Here is a 23,463-nt window from a genome sequence, read left to right on the forward strand (position 1 = left end):
TTAATCTCTGGAGGATGTAAGTGAGATGTTTATTCCAGGTCAAGCGACTGTCTAGGATGATTCCAAGATATCGTATTTCTTCATGCTGTGGTACTGGTGAACAGTTGAGGTATAATGGAAGTACTTTTTCTTTTTTGAGGTATGTGAATGTTACTGTTGATGACTTATTTGTGTTCGTGACTGTTCTCCATTTTTTGTTCCATATTTCAATTTCTTGAAGAAAGTTTTGTAGAATGGTTGTCACTTGTTCACCAGTATCTCCTTTGCTAAGGACAGCAATGTCATCAGCGAACTGAGCTACAGTTAGAGAATCTGATTTAGGTGTTGGTATATCATGAGTGTAAATTAAATAGAGAAAAGGGGCTAGAATGCTCCCTTGAGGTACACCTGCAGAAATATATCTAATCTGAGACTGTACACCTTCGTATATTACTGAATAAGTTCGTCTTCTAAGAAATGATTGAATTAAACGGTAGTATGTGTCAGGAAGATGGTTTTTTAGTTTGAATAAGAGGCCATTATGCCACACTTTATCGAACGCCTTTTCTGTATCAAGGAAAAGACCTAAACAGATTTGTTTCTTTTCATAGGTGTCAAGAATTATGTCAATAATCCTGTGTAATTGTTACGGACGGGAATGCATTTTTCTGAATCCAAATTGAGCATTTGGTAACAATGATTCGAGATGCGTTAATAGTCTAGGTAGCATTGTATGAGTTCAGAAACATGGATATTACGACGAAGTGAAGAGAAGCGAATATAAGCATTTGAAATGTGGATATGGAGAAGAATGGAACGTGTGAAGTGGACAGACAGAATAAGAAAGGAAGCTGTGTTGGAAAATGGGCGAAGAAAGAACGAAACTGAAAATGATCAGGAAGAGGAAAAGGAATTGGTTGGGTCACTGGTTGAGAAGAAATTACCTTCTGAAGGATGCACTGGAAGGAATGGTGAACGGGAGAAGAGTTCGGGGCAAAAGAAGATATCAGATAATAGAAGATATTATGATACATGGATCATACGCGGAGACTAAGAGGAAGGCAGAAAATAGGAAAGATTGGAGAATGCTGGGTTTGCAGTGAAAAACCTGCCCTTGAAATTAATACCTGAAATTCAGGTAATACTAACGATGTAGTTTACGGTACGGTAACCAATAACAAATTAAACAATGGTAATGATGCTTCATTATCTTTATGGAACACTAGAGGAGATGTTCAAAAGGGTGGTCACAAAGTTCGTTTCAAAAATGATAGCAACGAGGCGGGGATTGTTTTACTATCTTATAACTAAAGCTCGGAAGTTAACGACCTAAAACTCACAGAAAAATTACTTATAAAATGGCATTACATTTCTCAAAATATTACATTAAAATTTAAAAAAAAAATTACCATGAATTTCATACTAAAATACAAACAAAATAGTATACTTCCATACGTGGAAAATACATTGTCACCAAACTCGACTGTCGCAAAAAACGTTGTCTGCTTTGTTTTACCTCCGGCATTTTCACATATTCACTTGTGTGATACAATATGTTGACTGTGGGCACTGCGGCTGCAGCATTTGTTCCGTTGCGTTGAATTGGGGCAAGCACGTAACACACATGATCAGGAGTCAGGCTGATGAAACTATAAGAAAAATTCTTGTAAGACACAATCGAATTGCTTAAGCAATCTGCAGTAGGTTCTCGAATATAGACTCCGACTACATCGTAAAACTGTCCGTTCATAAGCAGGAAAGAGCAAAAATGCAATAAAAAGTAGAACATTTCCTAAAAATGAGTAAGAGAGAATAAAATATCGAAAATGCAATAATAATAATAATAAATATAAAATAAAAGTAGTCTGTATTAGTTTGTGTTGTACTGTCTAATGTCTGTGACGTCTCAGAAAATAGATGCAGTAGAGCCTCTATTATCCGTGGTAATGAAGGGGGTGGACTTGAACGGTTAATCGAAAAAATCGGATAATCTGTACCGTAAAATATTTCGTAATTTTCTCCGTGGTGTTGTGTTTAAGCCTAGATCATATATGTAACAGATAACTCCTCACTACGTTAAAATCGGCAGCACTTTGAAGAGAACAACCGCCAGGATCGCCACCCGTCCGCCGTAAACGAACACGAGATGGCAGCACAGTCGCTAATGCAATTCAAATGAGTATTATGACGTGACTCCTTATGTAACAACTAGATGGCAGCGTAGTAAACCTGACAAAAGTTGTTAACCTCAAAGCCTATAACCTCGACATATCTGTTACATATATGATCTAGGATTTAAGTCGCTCGGTAGTGGATCAGTTCACTAATTTTAGTCTGATTGTCGACAACGGGTTTTTAAGGAGCAAGAAAATTCCTTGCAATGACTGTCTACAGAAAAATAGGAAGGAAGGAACTCTCATTTGTAGATTTACATACTTTATTCTACTTTTTTTTTATTAAGTCGCGCAGTTACAACTCTAATCTCGTATTCTGATGCGAGGTAAGCCATAGTTTTCCTTTCCCAAACCATTCAATTATTTGCACTTTTTTCGATACGTTTTCTCTCGACACCAGTGGAAGACATTTTATATAGAAGTTATACAGTAGGTCCACCGCTGTGGAGTAACGATTACCATGCATGACCGTGAAACGAGCGGGCCCGGGTTCAAATCCTGGTTGAAGTTTATTCAGGGATTTTCTCTCAAACCATTAAGAGGAAATACTGGGTAACTCTGGACTCATTTCGCTGGCATAATCACCATCTCGGAATAACATTTAGCAGCGATCTCGGCAGGGGGGAATACGTTACAGACACAGCGGGAAAAGCATGGAGAGCGTTACACTTTGTGATGAGGGTACTAAGAAAAGGCTCTGATAAATCCAAAGAGATTGCATATAAATCACTAGTACGTCCAGTAATGGAATATGGTGCTGCATGTTGGGATCCTTACAGATTAGAACATATTAAGACACTGGAAAAGATTACAAAACGGGCTCTCAAGTCTTGTCGTAATAATTCACATTAAAATGGGACACACTCACGGACAGGAGAACGCGAATCCGATTATACGCAATGTTCAAAACATACAGAGGTGAGCCTGCCTGGAGAGAAATAAAAAATATGTTGCAGCCGCCAAATTACTCTTCAAGGAACGACCACTCATATAAATTGAGGGAAAGAAGGCAGAGGACGGACACTGGAAAGTTTTATTTTCTCAATCGTACTATCAGGGACTGGAATGCTTTACCTGCAGACTTACTAAAGGCTTTACCAACAACCAAAAATGTATTTAAAAATAGACTTAAGGACTTTACTAATAGACGGTAATTATACACAGTATTTAAAGGGCGTAAATGATATTTTGTTATTGAAGTGTTGTATGAATGAAGAATTATATTGTGTCAGTGAAGTGTGTTGTGTAAGTGAAACGTGTTCCTGTCAGTGAAGCTTTATAGTTTATAGTGGCAGTGCAAAGTATTTGAACAGTGAAATGTTTTTGAAGTGTTAGTGAAATCAGGATAGAATCAGTGAAGCGTGTCGTAGTTCCAGTGCAGTGAGTGAGTTGACAGCGAAATGAGTGTAGTGCTGAAAGGTACTTGTGCAGGTATGAACATATCATACTCGTGAGTTTTAGTTCGAACTTAGGTTTAAGATACAAATTAGATTTATTTTAAATGTTATTTTAAGTGATCGTGCTTCATTTAATTTAGGATATTCCCTGTTATTATTATTATTATTATTATTATTATTATTGTTAGTATTAATTATTAGTATTATTATTAATTGTATTTTTAATTAATAAATTTATTATTGTCATTATTGAGTGTAATTAGTTACCACTGCCACCGGGTATATACCCACTGCAGTGTGAATAATACATATACATACATACATACAGTACATACATCTCATTTTGACGCCAATAACCTTAGAAGTTGATAAAACGTCGTAAAATAAACAATTAAAAGAAAATAAAAGTTATACAGTACGGCAATTCAAACAGTATACCATACTGTGTAACGATAAAGGATTGTAATAATACTCTCTTGAAAAAAATACGTACCAATACAGACCTGGGCGTTATTAACTCGATTGAGTTTCTGTAGATCACCTCTTAACTCTCCACTCCACCTTCCCCGGCTGAGATAGTTATGTTTTGGTATAGTACGAGCGGAGAGGAAGTTAGTGACGGATTGTATCAGGCTTTCACGAACTTACGGCTCTCGCTGGTCGCCTAAAATCCACCACTGATGCACAGAACCTTACTCTGCGTTTGTTTATAAGGCAGTGTAAGCGAAAGGGACATAGGTGGGGTTATCTTTGTTCCTTTAATTTTCCGTCCTATGCCAGGGCTGTACTAATATAATGTACAAAACAGTATTATTTTCATGTATATTATTTCTGAAATAATAGCGAAACAAAAACAGTCGGATAATCCGCCAATCGGTTAACAGGGTGACGGATAATCGGGGTTTTACTGTGTTTTATAAACTTCCAAGTTCTACAGCTTGATTCAGGGATTTTGGCCCCTGCAAAAAGTAAGTAGATTAGGCTAAGAGCGAGTTACTCATCACTGCTGATGGGCAGGGTCGCACAGATCAGGCCGCACAGTCATAACAGCTAACACTTTCTTTTTATCATGTCGCGGTACACTCCGTCTTAAAAACACAATATTCTTCCACACGTCTCGTTGTGATTAAATTTCTTTCTTATGATTAGGAATAGGAAGTTCAAGCATTTGCATATTCGTTCTCTATCGTTGTGTGAATATGCTGAAAGATTATCTACATGAATCACAAATTTCTGAATACAATGATATTACTTTTATTCTGCATAAAAGTGCATATTATTTATAAGAGCATCATATTTTAACATTTTGATTATGTCTCGTGACCAGAATATTGTACGAAATGGAACTATACAAGTTGGAGATTTATCCTTCGAAAATGTTGAAAAATTCAAATATCTTGCAGCAACAGTAACAAATATAAATGACACTCGGGAGGAAATTAAACGCAGAATAAATATGGGAAATGCCTGTTATCATTCGGTTGAGACGCTTTTGTCATCTAGTCTACTGTAAAAAAATCTGAACATTAGAATTCATAAAACAGTTATACTACCGGTTGTTCTGTATTGTTGTGAAACTTGGACTCTCACTTTGAGAGAGGAATAGAGATTAAGGGTGTTTGAGAATAAGGTTCTTAGGAAAATATCTGGGGCTATGAGGGACGAAGTTGTCCCGCGCCGTGGCGTCGTGGTCTAAGTCATCCTGCCTAGGGCTCGCGCTACGGAATGCGCGCTGGTTCGAGTCCTCATGGGGGAAGAAATTTTCTCATAAAATTTCGGCCAGTGTATGGGACCGGTGCCCACCCAGCATCGTGATGCATTTGGGGAGCTACGATAGGTAGCGAAATCCGGTTGCGAATGGCAGCTATAACGGCAGGGGGGATCATCGTGCGAACCACACGATACTTCCATTCTGGTTGGATGACCGTCCACCTCTGCTTCGGCATGTGGGCGTGAGGCCAGCAGCCGGCTGGTCTGTCTAGGCCCTTCACGGACTGTAGCGCCACGGATGATGATGATGATGATGATGATTATTATTATTATTATTATTATTATTATTATTATTATTATTATTATTAAGAGGGATGAAGTTACAGGAGAATGGAGAAAGTTACACAACGCAGAGCTGCACGCATTGTATTCTTCACATGACATAATTAGGAACATTAAATCCAGACGTTTGAGATGGGCAGGGCATGTAGCACGTGTGGGCGAATCCAGAATTGCATATAGTGTTAGCTGGAAGGCCGGAGGGAAAAAGACCTTTGGGGAGGCCGAGACGTAGATGGGAAGATAATATTAAAATGGATTTGAGGGAGGTGGGATATGATGGTAAAGAGTGGATTAATCTTGCTCTGGATAGGGACCAATGGCGGGCTTATTTGAGGGCGGCAATAAAAGCCAGTAAGTAAGTAAGTGCGTAAATATTTTAACATTTATGCAGGGAAATTGCATATTATGTATGTTTATTTCTTTCCCTCATTTTTAAAAGTGTGTAACCTCGTAAATATGACTAATTTATGTTTATGAATTTTGAACGTAACGATGACGCCTTCATAGGGAGCCTCTCAAGTTAGCAATTGGCATTCCTCTACTGCAGTCTTTAGCAGATTTCGATAGAACAATATCCAGTTTAACATCAGTTCCGGGAAATGTAGGAGATAAAGTGAACGAGAAAACAGCAAATATTCTTTCCAAAAACCCTGGCTATTATCAACTTAAAGAAATTCAAAATATTCTCGAAGGAAAAATACCCCAAAAACCAACAAAATTTTCTATAGAACAGCTCACAGCTTTCGTGCAAGCCCCTCTTACTTCTTGTGACGTAGAACGAAATTTTTCGTGCTACAAAGCTATGCTGAGAGACAATAGGCGAAGAATGACAACAGAAAACATACGTCACTGCTTAGTTGTGAACTTACGGCCGTTACACAGTCATCTTTATGCTACGCAGTACGCACTAAGGATCCGTAAGCAGTTTACTTTCACAGTCACGCGTAACAAATCCGTAGCAGATTAATTATATATCAGTCGGCTTGTTTGTTTCAAAATGAGCGTGCTTCAAGGAAAGCTTTTGGCTGCACATTATTTGTAGGTATTAAAAATAGTGCATAATAGACAATATTGGGTTCACCCTCTACTAATTCTAAGAATCCTGAAGGGAGCATTTATAAATCTGTACAGTGACTTGCGCGTGGACGAAAGAAAGTTCCTTTAACTAATTTCACATGTTTATTCAATCGTTTGATGAACAATTGAAAAAATTACAATAAATGCAGCTTGAACTGGATCTACATAATTTTGTCCTACCGAACGGTTTGCTGTTAACATAAGGTAATAAAAATTACTCAGATGAATAAATTATTTATAATCGACACTTTATTATTCCTTGTTTACTATAACAAAACCATCAATTATTTTTGTTATAATCTATACAGATCAGTGTTCTTATGGTGGGGTCTCTCATTTCCTCACTTTATTTTAGTGCGGACCTGTAGCCTAAAGTGTAGATTGTGTAGAATGTACTGTAGAGTTTTTAGACTTTTTTTTTTTTGAGGCTCATTTTTTCCTCACATTACTTTAGTGCGGCCCCCTGGCCTGAGGTGTAGAGTAGAATGTAGAACATACAAGACAGTATTATGAAATTAAGTATCAATTAAAAAAGAAAACAACTTAATTAGCTTGTTTTAATTTAATGTAAAATAGTCAGATAATAAAATTTTCGAAGAATTATTATTATTATTATTATTATTATTATTATTATTATTATTATTATTCTTTTGTTCATTGCCCCCCACTACCAGTTGGTCGGTCACCCTGAGAGCTGCAACCCCTAAGTAACTGATTTAGATTAAATCTGTTTTAATTACATTGAGGAAATATTTATATTGACTATTCTTAATTAAATATTCCTTAACTTACTTTATAGAAAAGAGATTGTATCTTATATGTTGTCCATAATACTTTGGTAAATTCCTGTGAGTGAAAGAGTATCGTTGGAGGTTGATGGAGATTGAAGAATTGACATCAAGGAAGACTGTTGTTCTGTTTGGAAGATGTTTCCAGTGTGACAGTGTGAACTGATATTTGTGTATTTTGGTGTAGGAGTTTTCTGAATATTAGCCCACCGAAAAATGGCAAATGAACAGGCTAACTAAGTAATGTGAATGGGAAGAACGGAATTTGTATAAAAGGGGGTTGGTTCATGTTTTGCATTCGCAAGATTCCATACCATAATGTAGTTTCTACTTCCGAAAAATGTCCTAACAGCTGATAATATTGAAATTAGGAAAGAACGAGCCTCATCCTCTTTCATCTCTTAATTTTTTTTTTTAGCATAAGAACTAAATTATCCTTAAAGATATTGTTTTCGTGCGGAAGATTTTCTTTTTCTGGAACTTCTGCCATTTCTTCTCTCATCTTCATCACTCACCCGCATTTCATTGTGTATTGTTGTCCATTTCTGCAAAATTTTCCAATATAATGTCACACATATCACGCCACAACTTCGACCTGATCTCTCTATTTTTGTATTATTCACAAAAAGGATCCCAGAAACATTGTCGTCTATATAATTGACTGATAGCAACTCGGTACCCAAAATCATAATGCATTAAAACATGAATTGTACTGCTCACTATGCCGCTACGCTATGCATAGTACGCATGACTGTGTAAGCCCACACCTTGTCCAAGGTATTCATCTCTTCTCCGTAGTCCGTAGGGCGTAGCGGGACGTCTGTATGGATCCTACGGATGCGCACAGTACGCAGAACTGTGAAAGCTCCCATAGTACGTCCGCTCAAATGAGAGCCACTTGGAACGTGCGATTGGACACACTTACCGCAGGGAGCAAGTAGGCACGCGACTCCGAGCAGGTTCCATGTAAACAACGCTGCGTTGCCATCTCTCCCTTGTGAAGACTAAAGTGAACCTTCGTGTGCGTCTTATAATACAGAACTAAAACACGAACACCTTCTATTCAGAGTCCGTTGAGTCACTATTTAAATCAATTACACAAGATTCCAAGTTAACTTCTAAGGAGCGATAATCGCTTTCTTTTGTCTTTACATATTCGATATACTTTACCCAATGCTTTTTATTATTATTAATGTAATCCATCACATTGGCTATTAAAGCACATACTTCTTGAACAGATTCATTTCCCAATGCATTTTCTGACCGGAGATTTCTCTTCAGTTCCGAAGAAACGAATTCTATGGCACTGAGACAACAATGGTAAGGGGGGGGGCAGTCGTAGTACAACATGGCCGTATTTTGATGATAGTTCGTCAATTACATACATCTCTTTCTATGACGGCTACGTTTTTTGTTGCGCGAGTCACTTCTGTAGCGGCACTGATATTTTTCAATGGTGTCCGGCATTTAACAGCATCGTCTTTAAAATATGTATAAATAAAAAAAAAAAAGGTAAAGGTATCCCCGTAACATGCCATGAAGGCATTTGGGGGGCATGGAGGTAGAGCCCCATGCTTTCCATGACCTCGGCACCACGCTCTGACCGCCTTTTACCCCCGGGAAAGACCCGGTACTCAATTTTATAGGAAGCTGAGTGAACCTCGGGGCCGTTCTGAAAGTTTGGCAACGAGAAAAAATCCTGTCACCACCTGGGATCGAACTCCGGACCTTCTAGTCCGTAGCCAGCTGCTCTACCAACTGAGCTACCCGGCCGTCTAAAATACGTATAAATATTAATAATAATTACCACTGTTTGCTCTTGTACAATCTTACCGCGTCCTAATGGCGATTGTGTGGATTTACGTATACGAATATTGTTATTATCCGTTTCGCAAAAACGCCACATTATAAATACAATCACAATGTATGGAACACAAAAGCCACAATATACATTTACGGTCTTCTGTCTTGTTCTGAGCTAACTGTACCTTTACTTGCGTGCTCGTCTGAAACCGAATACTATATGAACTTGTTCTCGGAGCACCGACTTAGATCTGTCAACAGCGCTGGCGTACCAACAACCAGCCGAGTGCTTCAAGATTGAAACACCTGACGCCTCCCGCTCAAGGTAGGTGCAAGTGGCTCTCATTTGAGCGGACGTACTATATGTAAGGTATTTTGCTACGGATCCGTAGCGCGTAGCATACGGATAACTGTGTCACCGGCCTAACAGCATAAAATATGGAGCATTGAGCAATGAGGCAAGCACTTCAAAATCCATAGACTCTACCTAAGTTACCTATACCTTATTATTCTGTTAAAATAATCTGAGACTGATAATGCATATTTTGTAGCATATTTGTCTATTTTACGACATAAATGCATACATATTCTTCACGTTTTTAGGGCATGAACTTCCTTTCCCTGCTTATGACGCAACACATAGCCAAACAAGCAAGAAGAAGAGCCAATAACGTTGATAGAGCTGTACTTATTACGCTTACATGCAGACATATCGTCTGATACTGTTGCTTCTGCAAAAATATCCAATTAGTCGTCCACTGATTTGACGCAAATTGGCAAACTTCATGTATCCGCTTACACAGGTCAGATCTGGTGACCTATAAGGTCGGGACAAAGGTTCGATTGACTACATGGATAAAAAATAGATCATTTTATATTACAAAATTGGAACGTCACAAGCGGAATTCTAGAATTATCTGTATTAGTAGAGCTCTTAGAGAACATACAATGTAGGTCATTAGAATAACACACGGAAAATTACGACCAGGAAGCCTTGCGAAACCAGAGATAATGCAGGAGACATCGCATTAATCAGCGCGGTCACGCAGCTAGGAATGTGTGTCAGCACTGCGCCTCGTTTATCCATTCTATACCCTTGCGCAACACGCTCTATTGCCGAGAGCAGAACTGTCCAGCTCTCACTTTCATATTTATATTTTCTATGAAATTGGTGCACGCAGTTCTATTTTAGCACCTAAGGCTGCAACTTCGTCGGCGACTGACGTGCACAAAGTAAACAAAACTGAAAATAAACACTGTCGTGTGAAGCAACGCAGCTTCCCTCCATACATTTCACGCATAATAGTAATATACGTTACAAGAGCGGTAAAAGATTGAAAAAGCGAAACGTAGTTGAGCTTTTTTAATTTCCGAGAACATGAAAACAAACATACCGCTCGTGTATCGTACATTATTTTGTGCGAAGATCGTTTATTACATACCTGAAAGACGAATTTCTAATTAGTTGCAATGAAATCTCCATGTTGGTTTCTGTTTAATGACGGCAACTTCGGAACACAAAAATATCTTTCTTCAACATTGTTGCTATAAAATGTTTTCTGTGTTTACTATACTCCAGCAGGCCGTGATATACGTCTGTCTTTTTTTTTTCTCCCAGTCTATAAATGCGAACTTAAAACAAACGGTAAGGTTATGTAATGATTTATTTTTCATTTTAATATTTTAACAATATTATTTATATAACATATTGCAGTAATAACATCGGCATCTGGAATCTTGTTGATTTCTTCACGGCTTACTTAATTTTTGCAAATATTTAAAAACAATAATTAACATTGCAATTTAGGTGAAATTGCAGTGGTAAGTTTCCAATTTATAATTATTACTATGTTAAACGTCTCTAAAAATGATATGTTAAAAGCCTAAAGCAGTAAAATGAATGTCGCGCTTAAGCGGTAAGAAGAGGGAAATTGTTATGTGTGTTACGTTGGGAATACTGAACGTGGTATTTCACACTTACCGCGTATTGGTTCTGTGCGGAAAACAAGCAAATACGCACGATCTCGCACAAAATAAAATACGCTATTTCAAGTTAAACAGTAGGCCTATTAAATAATGATAACAGTAGTATTTTATTTAACGACGCTGTCTAATGCAGAGGTTATTCGGCGTCGAAATTAAATTTGGGCGAGAAATTGCCAACGATTTTTTTGTGGAGCACTCTACCAGGAACACAGGAGAAAATAAGGAGAATAACGGGAAGGCAAGGATAAAAAGGAGAAGGTAATGAGAAAAAGGGAAGACAAGGAGAGTGGGAAGACTAGAAGAAGAAAAAGGAAGACAAGGGAAACACAAAGACGAGAAAGGAAAGACAAAAAGAAAATGGGAAGAACAAGGGGAATAAAAAACAAGGAGAAGAAAACGAGCATAAGAGGAAGAAAAAAAGCACAAGGAGAATAAAGATAAGAAAAGGAGGATCAGAAAAGGATAACAAAGGGGAGGAAGGGAGAACAAGGGGAAGAAAAGAAGGGGAGGAAAGGGATAACAAGGGAAGAAAAGAACAAGGAAGATAACAAGGACAAGGAAAGAAAATGAAAGAAAAGAAAAGAAGAGCAAGGGGAAGAAAATAAAAACTTGGATCAGAAAACGAGAACTAGGGGAGGGAAAGAAGAACGCGGGTAATACAAGAAGAAGAGGGGGGACACTAGGAAAACAGGAGGAATGCAAGGAGAAGAGGGAGAACACGAGGAGAACATAAGGAGGAAAATGGGAACACAAGGAGTACAATGGGAACACAAGGAGTACAATGAGAACATAAGGAGGACAACGAGAACACAAGGAGGACAACGGGAACACAAGGACAATGGGAACACAAGGAGAACAATGGGAACACAAGAAGGACAATGAGAACACAAGGAGGACAATGGGAACACAAGAGGACAATGGGAACACAAGGAGGACAATGGGAACACAAGGAGGACAATGGGAGCACAAGGAGGACAATGGGAACACAAGGCAGACAGTGGGAACACAAGGAGGACGAGGAGAACACAAGGAGGACAATGAGAACACAAGGAGGACGATGGGAACACAAGGAGGACGATGAGAACACAAGGAGGACAATGGGAAGACAAGGAGGACAATGGGAACACAAGGAGTACAATGGGAACACAAGGAGTACAATGAGAACATAAGGAGGACAATGGGAACAAGGAGGACACTGGGAACACAAGGACAATGGGAACACAAGGAGGACAATGGGAACACAAGGCAGACAGTGGGAACACAAGGAGGACGAGGAGAACACAAGGAGGACAATGAGAATACAAGGAGGACAATGGGAACACAAGGAGGACGATGAGAACACAAGGAGGACAATGGGAACACAAGGAGGACAATGGGAACACAAGGAGGACAATGGGAACACAGGAGGACAATGGGAACACAAGGAGGATAATGATAACACAAGTAGGACTATGGGAACACAAGGAGGACAATGAGAACACAAGGAGGACAATGGAAATACAAGGAGGACAATGGGAACACAAGGAGGACAATGAGAATACAAGGAGGACAATAGGAACACAAGGATGACAATGGGAACACAAGGAGGACAATGGGTACACAAGGAAGACAATGGGAACACAAGGAGGACAATGGGAACACAAGGAGGACGATGAGAACACAAGGAGGACAGTGAGAATGCAAGGAGGACAATGGAAATACAAGGAGGACAATGGGAACACAAGGAGGACAATGAGAATACAAGGAGGACAATGGGAACACAAGGATGACAATGGGAACACAAGGAGGACAATGGGAACACAAGGAGGACAATGAGAACACAAGGAGGACAATGGGAACACAAGGAGGACAATGGAAATACAAGGAGGACAATGAGAACACAAGGAGGACAATGGGAACACAAGGAGGACAATGGGAACACAAGGAGGACAATGAGAATACAAGGAGGACAATAGGAACACTAGGATGACAATGGGAACACAAGGAGGACAATGGGTACACAAGGAAGACAATGGGAACACAAGGAGGACAATGGAAATACAAGGAGGACAATGAGAATACAAGTAGGACTATGGGAACACAAGGAGGACAATGAGAACACAAGGAAGACAATGGAAACACAAGGAGAATGGGAACACAATGAGGACAATGAGAATACAAGGAGGACAATGGGAACACAAGGAGGACAATGGGAACACAAGGAGGACAATGGGAACACAAGGAGGACAATGGTAACACGAGGACGAGAACACAAGGAGGACAATTGGAACACAAGCAGGACAAGGGGAACACAAAGAGAACAGGGGGAACACAATTTAATTATGAAATTTTGCAGTTTTGTTTGGTTCCTTGTATATTCATGGGCGGAAAACACGTTAGAAAATACTATGGCATGTTTATCCTGTGTTTCAATTCGATTCCCATTACCGCGTCACTCTGTCCTTTGATTGGCTGAATTCTTCGTTTCGTCGTAAACGTAAGAACTTTGGCACGCTTTTAATATTACTTCTGCAAACGTATCGCCAATGGCTGCGTTTAACAACGTGTTTTGTTTAGCTATTATTTTAATGTTAACTTTTAACTATTCATACTGAATGAGGCCTAAGTCTTAGGTTTGCAATGTGATACGTCCAAAGATATTCCAAATGTTATCATAAAATTATAATGCCGAAAAAACAACGTGATTACAACACACTTTCTAACGGCTTTCTTTACAAGTCAGCTACTGGTATGTCCCATATGAAGAGTCATCTGACACTTCATCGGGGTCACGGCCAAATGCATAAGCTTGTGCAAACAAGTTTTACTTACTTGTAACCGGCGAGTACGTTCAAGAGTGTGCTCTTGCCGGCTCCAGAAGGTCCCAGAATGGCCGTGAGCTGTCCTGACTTGAAAATACCGCTAATACTTCGCAGGATGATCTTGCTTCCTGGAAACAAAAAATTGACTGTTACACTCGTTGGTAAAAAATAACCAGGGGACGGATTTTAGCATATTTGCATGTTTTATTCCTTAGTTGCAATATATATATGTTATCGTAAATGTACGAAGACCGGTAAATGTTAGAATTTACCGGTATAACCTAACATTTACCGTTGTAGTGCGGTAACGCCTCGAAATATCTTATTAAATCCATACATTTTGAACTTTTACCAAGAAATGTTGGTAAATCTCAGGATTTACCTATGCGAACTGGTAAAAGCTAGATCGAAGAGTGCAGAACGAAAAATTCTGCCTCCGTTGTGCAGGTTCAGACATAATTGCAGGATCGATAAAGTGAAGCGGTTCCGAGAGGCTGCCAAAGAAAGAAAATGAAAGCAGCCATTTCTTACAAAATTCCAAAACTTTCAGTCGGACATAATTTTAGAATTAAAGTATCCAATGTAGACCGGGCAAAAATTGACGAAAAATCAATAATAGCAATGGTCATAAATATTCAAGATGACGACTTTTGTAAACTTGGTACCAAAGCTGGCGAACTGAAGTCATTGTACACTAGGAACCAATTTACATTGTGGGAAGAAAATTTTATCATCATCGAAGAAGTAGGAAAAGAAGAAATTAGTGTACGGGAAGTGGTTGGCAAACTATCTTTTGTTGAAGGACAAGGGTTCAAAAAGTGTAATTGTTTAAAAAAAAGTGTTGAACAAAAATGTTTGTGTAAATCATCTCCCATGTTGTGTAATTCTAAATGTGATAACAGCCAACCTTGTTGTAACAGGAATTAACATCCATAATGTTTGCTTTACTTTATTTGTGGACCTGGACTGTTAGAGAGAATATAAAGGCTTTGTTAATTTTTGTACGGAAAATTACAACAGACAGTGCTTAAAACTATAATATTTTTCACTACTTTTAATATGGAATATTGTTTATTATAATCACATTGAAATGTAAGAATACTTAAATAACTTCAATTTAAAACAAATATAAATTATTTCAGTCACTGCTGAAGTATTTTTATTTATGTTTTTAAATAGAACCTAAAACAACAATAAAGAGATGAATCGGAAATGGATATGTAAAAGTGCGAAGAACGGCAAATCTTAGTAAAGATTTTTTTTATTAAATTAATAAGATTTTACCACAACTGATCAGTAAATCCTGAGATTTACCAACATCTCTTGGTAAAAGTTCAAAATATATAGGCTAATAAAATATTTCGGGGTTTTACCGCACCATAACGGTAAATGTTAGGTTATACCGGTAAATTCTAATATTTACCGGTCTTCGTACATTTACAGTAATATATATATATATATATATATATATATATATATCTACATATATATATATCTACAAGGTGTTTCCGAGGTGGTGTTACAAACTTTCAGGGATGATGAGGAAGGGCACATGTATCAATTTGAGATAAGGAACCCTGATCCGGAAATGACCGAGTCGAAAGTTATAAGCAAAAATAGTTGTGTGGAAATGAAATTGTAATTTCGCATCACGTGCCCTCCTTCCCTTAACTTTTGGAACAGTCGTGGAAAGACGGTATGGGTCGGATGTCTCCTACGTGGGTACTGACCCGATACAATCTGTGAGCTTGTCTACTGTTCCCATTGGATCATCCGTATTCGAAAATCAGGTGTGCTTATTCCGCTCTCGTGTACTCCTCCATTTCACTAGGACTGATCGACTGGACACTGCAGCTTGTACACATACACTGCTGTCTACAGACGTGCATATCACGACCGACCATGCCCGTTATACATTACGCTATCTGCATTGCTTTAGTGTAGTTTCCTGTCCCCACCCCTCAGACAGCGCACTGAATGGAATACTGTAAGTAGACAACGTAAACAACGTCAGATGAATACAGTATGTGTAAGATGTACAGATAAATACAGATAAATAAGGTGTACAGAGGAATAAAATTATTTCATTTCCACAGAACTATTTTTGCTTGTAACTTTCGACTCAGTCATTTCCGGACCAGGGTTCATTAACTCACATTGATACATGTGGCCTTCACCATCATCCCTGAAAGTTTGTAACGCTAGCCCGGAAACACTCTGTATATATATACAGGGTGGCAGTAAAATAGCCTTGCAGATTTTCAGAGCGAATAGCTCATGTTGTATGTAACAAAAAAAACTATAACATCTTATTGGTGGAAAGTTAATAGTTTCTTGAGAAAAAAGGTTTTTTTCTCAAATGTTTAACAACGTCTTATTTGATAACTATTGCGAGAAGAATCGTGATTTTTGTCCATTCTTTCATTCATAGTGTTCTGTCCAAGGGCAGATCTTTCACTGCAAACCCAGCATTCTCCAATCTTAACTATTTTCTGCCTTCCTCAATGTCTGCACATATAATCCATATACATAGTGGGCAAAAAAAAAAAAGGCACAAAATTAAAAATACTGCATTTTCGGAAATACATAACATTAATTTATAATGAATACACTGTTGGAAAGAGTAGACTTTAAAGTTGAGCAGGACTTTTTATTACGTTTTTTTGAGGCTCATTTAAAATCTTATGGAGGTCAATACACAATGATGTGAAAAATGTGATTTTTTGAAGAATAATTCGTTCATATGACGTCATTTTCGACCAATGAAGTGTAATGAAATTTTGAATTTCAACCAATCACAATCAAACATCGGGATAATTTTTGCAGCTAAATTTATCGCTATCAATTTATCGCATGGTTGTTCTTTTGTTTAGTCGGTGTCGCCAACTGTTTCCCCGTAAATTGATGAGCATGAATACATTAAGATGCATATACACGGTTAAACTGTTCTTTCAAGTTTATGCATTCAAGCAATGAATGTAAGATTGATTGCTAATATTAATTCATATATTTACGCACGCAGTGAAGACGATGTTCAAAACGGTGCACCATGTAGACACAAATTCTTCATGCATCTTAATTGAACGTACGTTTTAAACTTGATCATTTCAATATTCTTCCCAGACAGCATGCATAAGCGCATGGAAAATTGAACTGTGTAGATGCAGCTTCAGTCCCGTTACACACTACAGCGAGAATGAGTTTGTCGATCTATGGAAAATGCTTTTCTGTAGCACGAAGTAACAGTCGACATAAGGCACAGCTGACACATGGTCCCGCGCCCACAGGTAACTAACCTAATTGTAACCTATAAAATCTGTATTACGTGAATGAAATTAAACAATTAGTAGAAAGTCAGATATTTAAATTTATGTAACATCAGCGCATATCAAACTCAAAGATCTTGTATATTATACACAAGGTCTTTGATCAAACTGCCTTCCGTATGGCGTAATAAAATACGTGTTTTAATTACCTATACAGAAATGGCTTCACTGTTTAGCAACATATGTCTCGCTGTAGTGTGAATACATAAGCATTGCTATATAGCTGTTTCCACACAATATTACACAGTTCTTAGTTCTCGATGTAGTGTGCAATGTAACGACGAAGTACTAAATAAAGTGTGAAATTCTACTTTCACGTCTTCATCTTCTAATTTCATGTCCATTGTAGTCTACCTGAAAAAAAAATTACACTACTTCATTCAGATTTGATAACTGCGTTTTCAACAATTCTTCATTTAAATTAATCAGGTTATTTGTAATTGTATTATAAAATGTTTAAATTATATTATGATTTCAGCAGATAATGGAAACGTATTTCTGTTATAATAATAAGAGAAAAGTACAGTACATGTAATGAACATTATTAAACCTCTATTTCGCTTTTCGCAATTGGCATTACTGAATAACATCCAATTTCTTTATTGCAGTAATCGATAATTATTAAATCTATCTCAACTTCACAATGTCTGAATATGTTAAGTATTCGTAAATATACGATTATTAACAATTTGTGAGCGAATTTTAGGGATATATTATTTATTTATATTTTTATTTTATTCACGAAATAGTCCTAATAAATGTCACTCGAGATCTGAGATTATTACAGACAATTTATTACTTCAAAATGCAGAAACCGAATGTTGATGATCTTTCAAATAATCGAAATTAAAAATGATGCTATGTGACTGCCATTTGCCCGCACAACCATTTGTAGGCGTCTTCTCCATTGTCCAATAGCACTGGCTAGATCTGTCTTTGATCAAGCCGGTCCCAACATTCAAGAAGGCGCTGTCTTAAATGTTCAATATTACGAATTATTGTTCTGTAGTAAACTGCTTTTTGTAGTTGACTCCATACAAAATAATCCATAGGATTAAGATCTCGTTTGAAACTCCAGCGGAAAGCATCAGAGAATTTGATAAATGCGATCTTTCACGCACTAATCTCTCAGGAGGAATATCATGTCTGTATCTTGCTAACCAATCGTTGTACACTTGAAACAGACCATTCTCGCGAGCGTAGTTCCTTACAATTTGACGGGCAGATAAATTATCATACTGGTGCAAATGTTTAATGAAAATCTTGTCTTAGTTCCTTTAGCGACCCATTATTCACAAAATGAGAACTCAAAACGGAAAAAAAAATAATGATAGCACAACAAACGGCTTGGCCTGCTGAACTCGTAAGACCATAATGCTTAGTTCGGCATAAACGATCGATTTTGCACTGCCTTACAAAAAATTCAAATTTATTTACAATTTACATTTGAAATGAATACATATGAATAGATGCCCGAAATGAGCACATGCTCGTGCTCGGGTACAGTCCAGTAGTCTATGTACATAAATTTTACAGAGATCAAATAATAATGCTGATGATAGAAATAATAGTAACAACAACAACAATAATTATAACAATAATAATAATAATATTATTATTATTATTATTATTATTATTATTATTATTATTATTATTATTAGTGATGAAACAAAAATATTTACAATAATAAAATAAATACTAAGACGGATAAAATAAAATATAAAACCACTAGCGAGAGTTAACACAACTTAAATAAGCATATAATAACCAGGAAAAAAATGAACTCTAAAATCAACAGAAAAGTTCGTTGTATCGCAGACGACAGCAACCGCCGTATTGACATTATGTTATGCATTAATGGTTAGAAGGGGGCAGCCGAAGGTCTACGTAACTGCCGTTCTCTTCGAATCTTCTCGTACAATCATGGGAAGTTAATGCTGCAAAAACAAAATGTCTACGAGTCAAACTGTTCATTATTACCAAGATAAATATAAATAATACTGAAATATATTAATCAAGTTTCAGTTATAGATCTATCCTTTTCTGCAAGAGGTATCATATCAAAATATTTTATGAATGGCGGGGAAAATATAAATTTCAAGAACTCTCTAGTGACAAGTGCAATCAAGTGTATCTGTGGAGATGATCTATTTATATTTATTACAATGTTTTATCTTATAGATTACATGCATCAGATAAATACAATAAAAATTAGTACCATATAATGCTAGTAACACTTAAAAAAAATAATAAAATTTATCAAATATCATACAAACATTTTCACTTTATTTTTAAACTTAAGAATGTGTAAATTGCTTAGGTCTGGATTATTTTTCAATGCTGAATTGTATAGTCTTGGTCCATAATTCCTACTGTGTCTCAATCCAGCTGCAGTGTGGCATTTAGAAAAATAATGTTTAAGAAATGGTAAAAAATTAAATATTACAGTACTTTCCCGGTCTACAAGAACTGTGAAATTTACCTGTGAAATAAACTTCCAAGTGAAATAATTAGCTACTGGAATATAACCATTTAAATTGTGTACTATTTTTTTTTGCCCACTGTGTATGTTTCCAGTTTTTCTTGGGCGATAGGAAAACTAATAAATAATAATTTATCCCTCTGGCGTATTTCAATATTGTGGACGGTTTACGTGTAAATTTAATTTTAAAAATCTCTAAATCCAAGCCGCTGCACGATGCGAGTTGGTTGCAACACAGCGCCAGAGAGCATCTCATATAGTGAGACACACCGAGTCACCGAGTTCATTGACCTCTTACATGTATATCATGAGAATGTGTGTTAGCGGCGATGTTGCCGGACTGCTGAGACATCAAACTTAATTTTCTAATTAACCGTGCATATAATCACAAAACGTAAATGTAGGTTTTCCATTCATTTCAATCTGCAAGGTTATTTCACTTCCACCCTGTATAACAAGCCTGCACAAGGTTTGCGCTCTCCGAGCCGGCTCACAGCTCATGAGCGGAATGCAGATATTAGCTGCGCTCTGTATAAGGGTGGACTGGAAGAAGGGGTGATCTCGTACAAAATAAACACAAAAGGAAGTACTATTACGAGTGCTTATGAAATGAATTCCCGTTCAGTGTTTGCAAAACTATCTTGGACTATTAATAATTAATAAAGAAATATTTATTTTACAGAAGTAATAGAAATTCTATAGCTACTTAAATGTAGAATATCATTTTGTTATATTTTTATTTATTAGTACATCAAAACGAGGTTTTATGCTGTTGGCAGCTGAAATGAACAGTAGCCTACTGATCGTAATGAAACATCAGTTACAGATGTTCGATGTCTGCCTTTATTAAAGTTGATTATAGAAAACAGTTGCTCACAAATATAAATGTTGAGCCAAACATAGCAATCATTTTCACAGCCAGCCTGTGTAGTCGTGGATGTTATTGCTAATGTTTAGTCTTGTAAAACTCAACCAGGCCAGTAGTATTATTCAAACGATCTTTAGCCCTTACGTCACATTGAAGATCAATAAGTTCGAGCTGTAAATCGTTAAATATTAAATGTTATGTTCCGTCTTTTAGATTCCTTCATACTGTACTATAGCAGTAGGTAAGCAACGTGAAACAGTTACTGAGAATAGGCCTACACACTGCACTGAACTAGATAACTGAGTGGTCGTTTCCCTCTCCTCTACCTACAGCAAGTCTATGTCATTCTGACGTATCTTCCTCTCCGTTCCGGCGAGCGGTAAACACCGCTCTCCAGCTTCGAAGGAGGGCGCGCGCTCGTTGAGCGCTGTTTGTGCTGATTTATTTAACTACGCTCGCAACTGCAGAAGAGGCCGACTCTACTCTGTATGTGTGTGTGTGTGTGTGTGTGTGTGTATACACTATAAAATTTATATGTGCATATTTAAAGGGTTAATGCATATTTCTGCTTTTTTTCATGAATTTATTTATTTATATATTTATTTATTTATTTACTAGCCGTACCCGTGCGCTCCGCTGCACCCGTTAGAAATAAATATAAAGTAATTACATAATTAAAATAGGACGTTTGATCCAGGAAACATTCGTGTTTGATAGAAGGATAAATCGTTTAATATGTTACTTAATTTAAATTGTATTTAAATAATTAAAATGCGGTCTTTTTGGTCCAGAGAGCAATCATTTGGTGCAATGACAATTCCTTTAAAATGTTTCTTAATTGTTATTACATGCAACCATAGTTTAATGAAGATTGACATATCATTTAGTTTTAATGTGTATACTTTATATTACTTGCTATATGTTTCAGAAGTTACTGTAATAACATTGTAGAGTTATGTCCATCTAGAGAAACTACACTTTCCAATGGTGAAATAATAATTAAACAATTAATTAGCTTCCGATATTACTTCATACGAACACAGAAACATTCTCTATAGGCTATGTTTCATAGCTTTCGATTGTTGTTGTCCAAGGCCCCTTATAGACGAAGTCATTTGTTTTTATTTCAGTACAACGCCTTAGATGGCGTTGTTATTGTAATTTTAAAACTCATTTATGTAATTAAATATGAGTCCTATCAAACTTTTGTATAGAATAAAACTTATCGGAAATTATTTTTAAAGAAACTTTGCTTATGTAATATTTTTCATGAAAATCAATAATAAGCGAGGTATTTCGATTTATTTAAGTCAGGCCCCCTTATAACATCCCTTTTAAATAAAGTATTTTGAATGCCATATAGCCTAAAATCTAAGTTACAACGAACTTAATTTATATTCCAATTTTCATATAAATCGGTTCAGCCATTATCGCGTGAAAAGGTAACAAACATCCAGACAGACAGACATACAAACAAAAATTTCAAAAAAGCGATTTTCGGTTTCAGGATGGTTAATTATACATGTTAACACCAATTATTTTTGGAAAATTAAAAATTACCAGAAAAAGTTTGGCTACAGATTTATTATTACTATAGATTTATTCATATTCATATTTATATTTACATTTAGTGCATATAAAAGCATATTTTGTTATTTTTTTAGCACTGTTGTGCTTAAACCAAGATTAAGAATATGAAAAATTGGAAAAACGGAATACAAACAAAACTCAGACATTAAAACACATTACAGGAGTTATTATTTTATTTACTGCAATCTCACAACATGTAGACAGTGTACTGTTGTCGGTGAATCATTGCGGACAAATCCTTAGCAATCAACAAAGCACTCAAGTAATTAAGTGTATTGCTGACTGTACAAATTTACAATATTGGGATGTTACGATGGATGAAAGTTGTGATTAAAAGAACAGATATTAAAAACAAGAAGCCACCTGATTGTCTACTCCGCACGTGCTTAAGATTTTGTCACTAGAACGCTGCAATATGATTGGAGCAGAAGTTACAGAAAGTGTTCATAGGTTTCCTTGCACTCACTAAACCCGAATTTATCCACCTGTGAACAACAATACAGGCACGATGATGCAATCTTCTGTCTTTTACGTATACCAACGTGACAAATCAGAATATTTCATTTTATTATAGTGCCAAGTTTTAGAAACTTCGACATTGTGTAGAGTGCAATGTATTTTAGAACAGCTTAGCTGCAAGAAAGTTATTAATTTTGAATTAGTTTTATATACGATCCCTATCGAACACGCAACTTTAGCAACTTATAGTAAATTACTTTTGTGCGAGATCTTGCGTATTTGCTTGCTTTCCGCATACAACCAATACGCGGTAAGTGTGAAATACCACATTCAGTATTCCCAACCTAACACACTTAACAATTTCCCTATTCTTACCGCTTAAGCGTCATATTCATTTTACTGCTTTAGGCTTTTAACATATTATTTTTAAAGACGTTCAATATAGTAATAATTATAAATTGGAAACTTACCACTGCAATTTAACCTAAATTGCACTGTTAATTATTGTTTTTAAATATTTGCAAAAATTAAGTAAAATCTACAACACCACAAAAGTTACTGCATTTGTAATGCAAGTAACATTAAGGAAGCCGTGTAAAAATCAACAAGATTCCAGACTCATCATAGACTGGGGGAAAAAAAAGACAGATGTAGGTCTATATCACGGCCTGCTGGAGTATA

At 36.8% G+C, this 23,463-nt stretch overlaps 1 protein-coding gene across 1 annotated transcript in view; it reads right to left on the reverse strand.

Moving 5' to 3' along the window:
• Positions 1-23,463, reverse strand: part of LOC138695887 (ATP-binding cassette subfamily G member 4) — a 425,525-nt gene that overhangs the window by 142,492 nt on the left and 259,570 nt on the right. Inside the window, exon 2 of the mRNA XM_069820230.1 lies at positions 14,068-14,185. Coding sequence (XP_069676331.1) covers positions 14,068-14,185 — 118 coding nt within the window. The remainder of the gene's footprint in view (positions 1-14,067; positions 14,186-23,463) is intronic.

Source organism: Periplaneta americana, chromosome 3 (genome assembly GCF_040183065.1).
Source record: "Periplaneta americana isolate PAMFEO1 chromosome 3, P.americana_PAMFEO1_priV1, whole genome shotgun sequence".
Lineage (NCBI taxonomy): Eukaryota > Metazoa > Arthropoda > Insecta > Blattodea > Blattidae > Periplaneta > Periplaneta americana.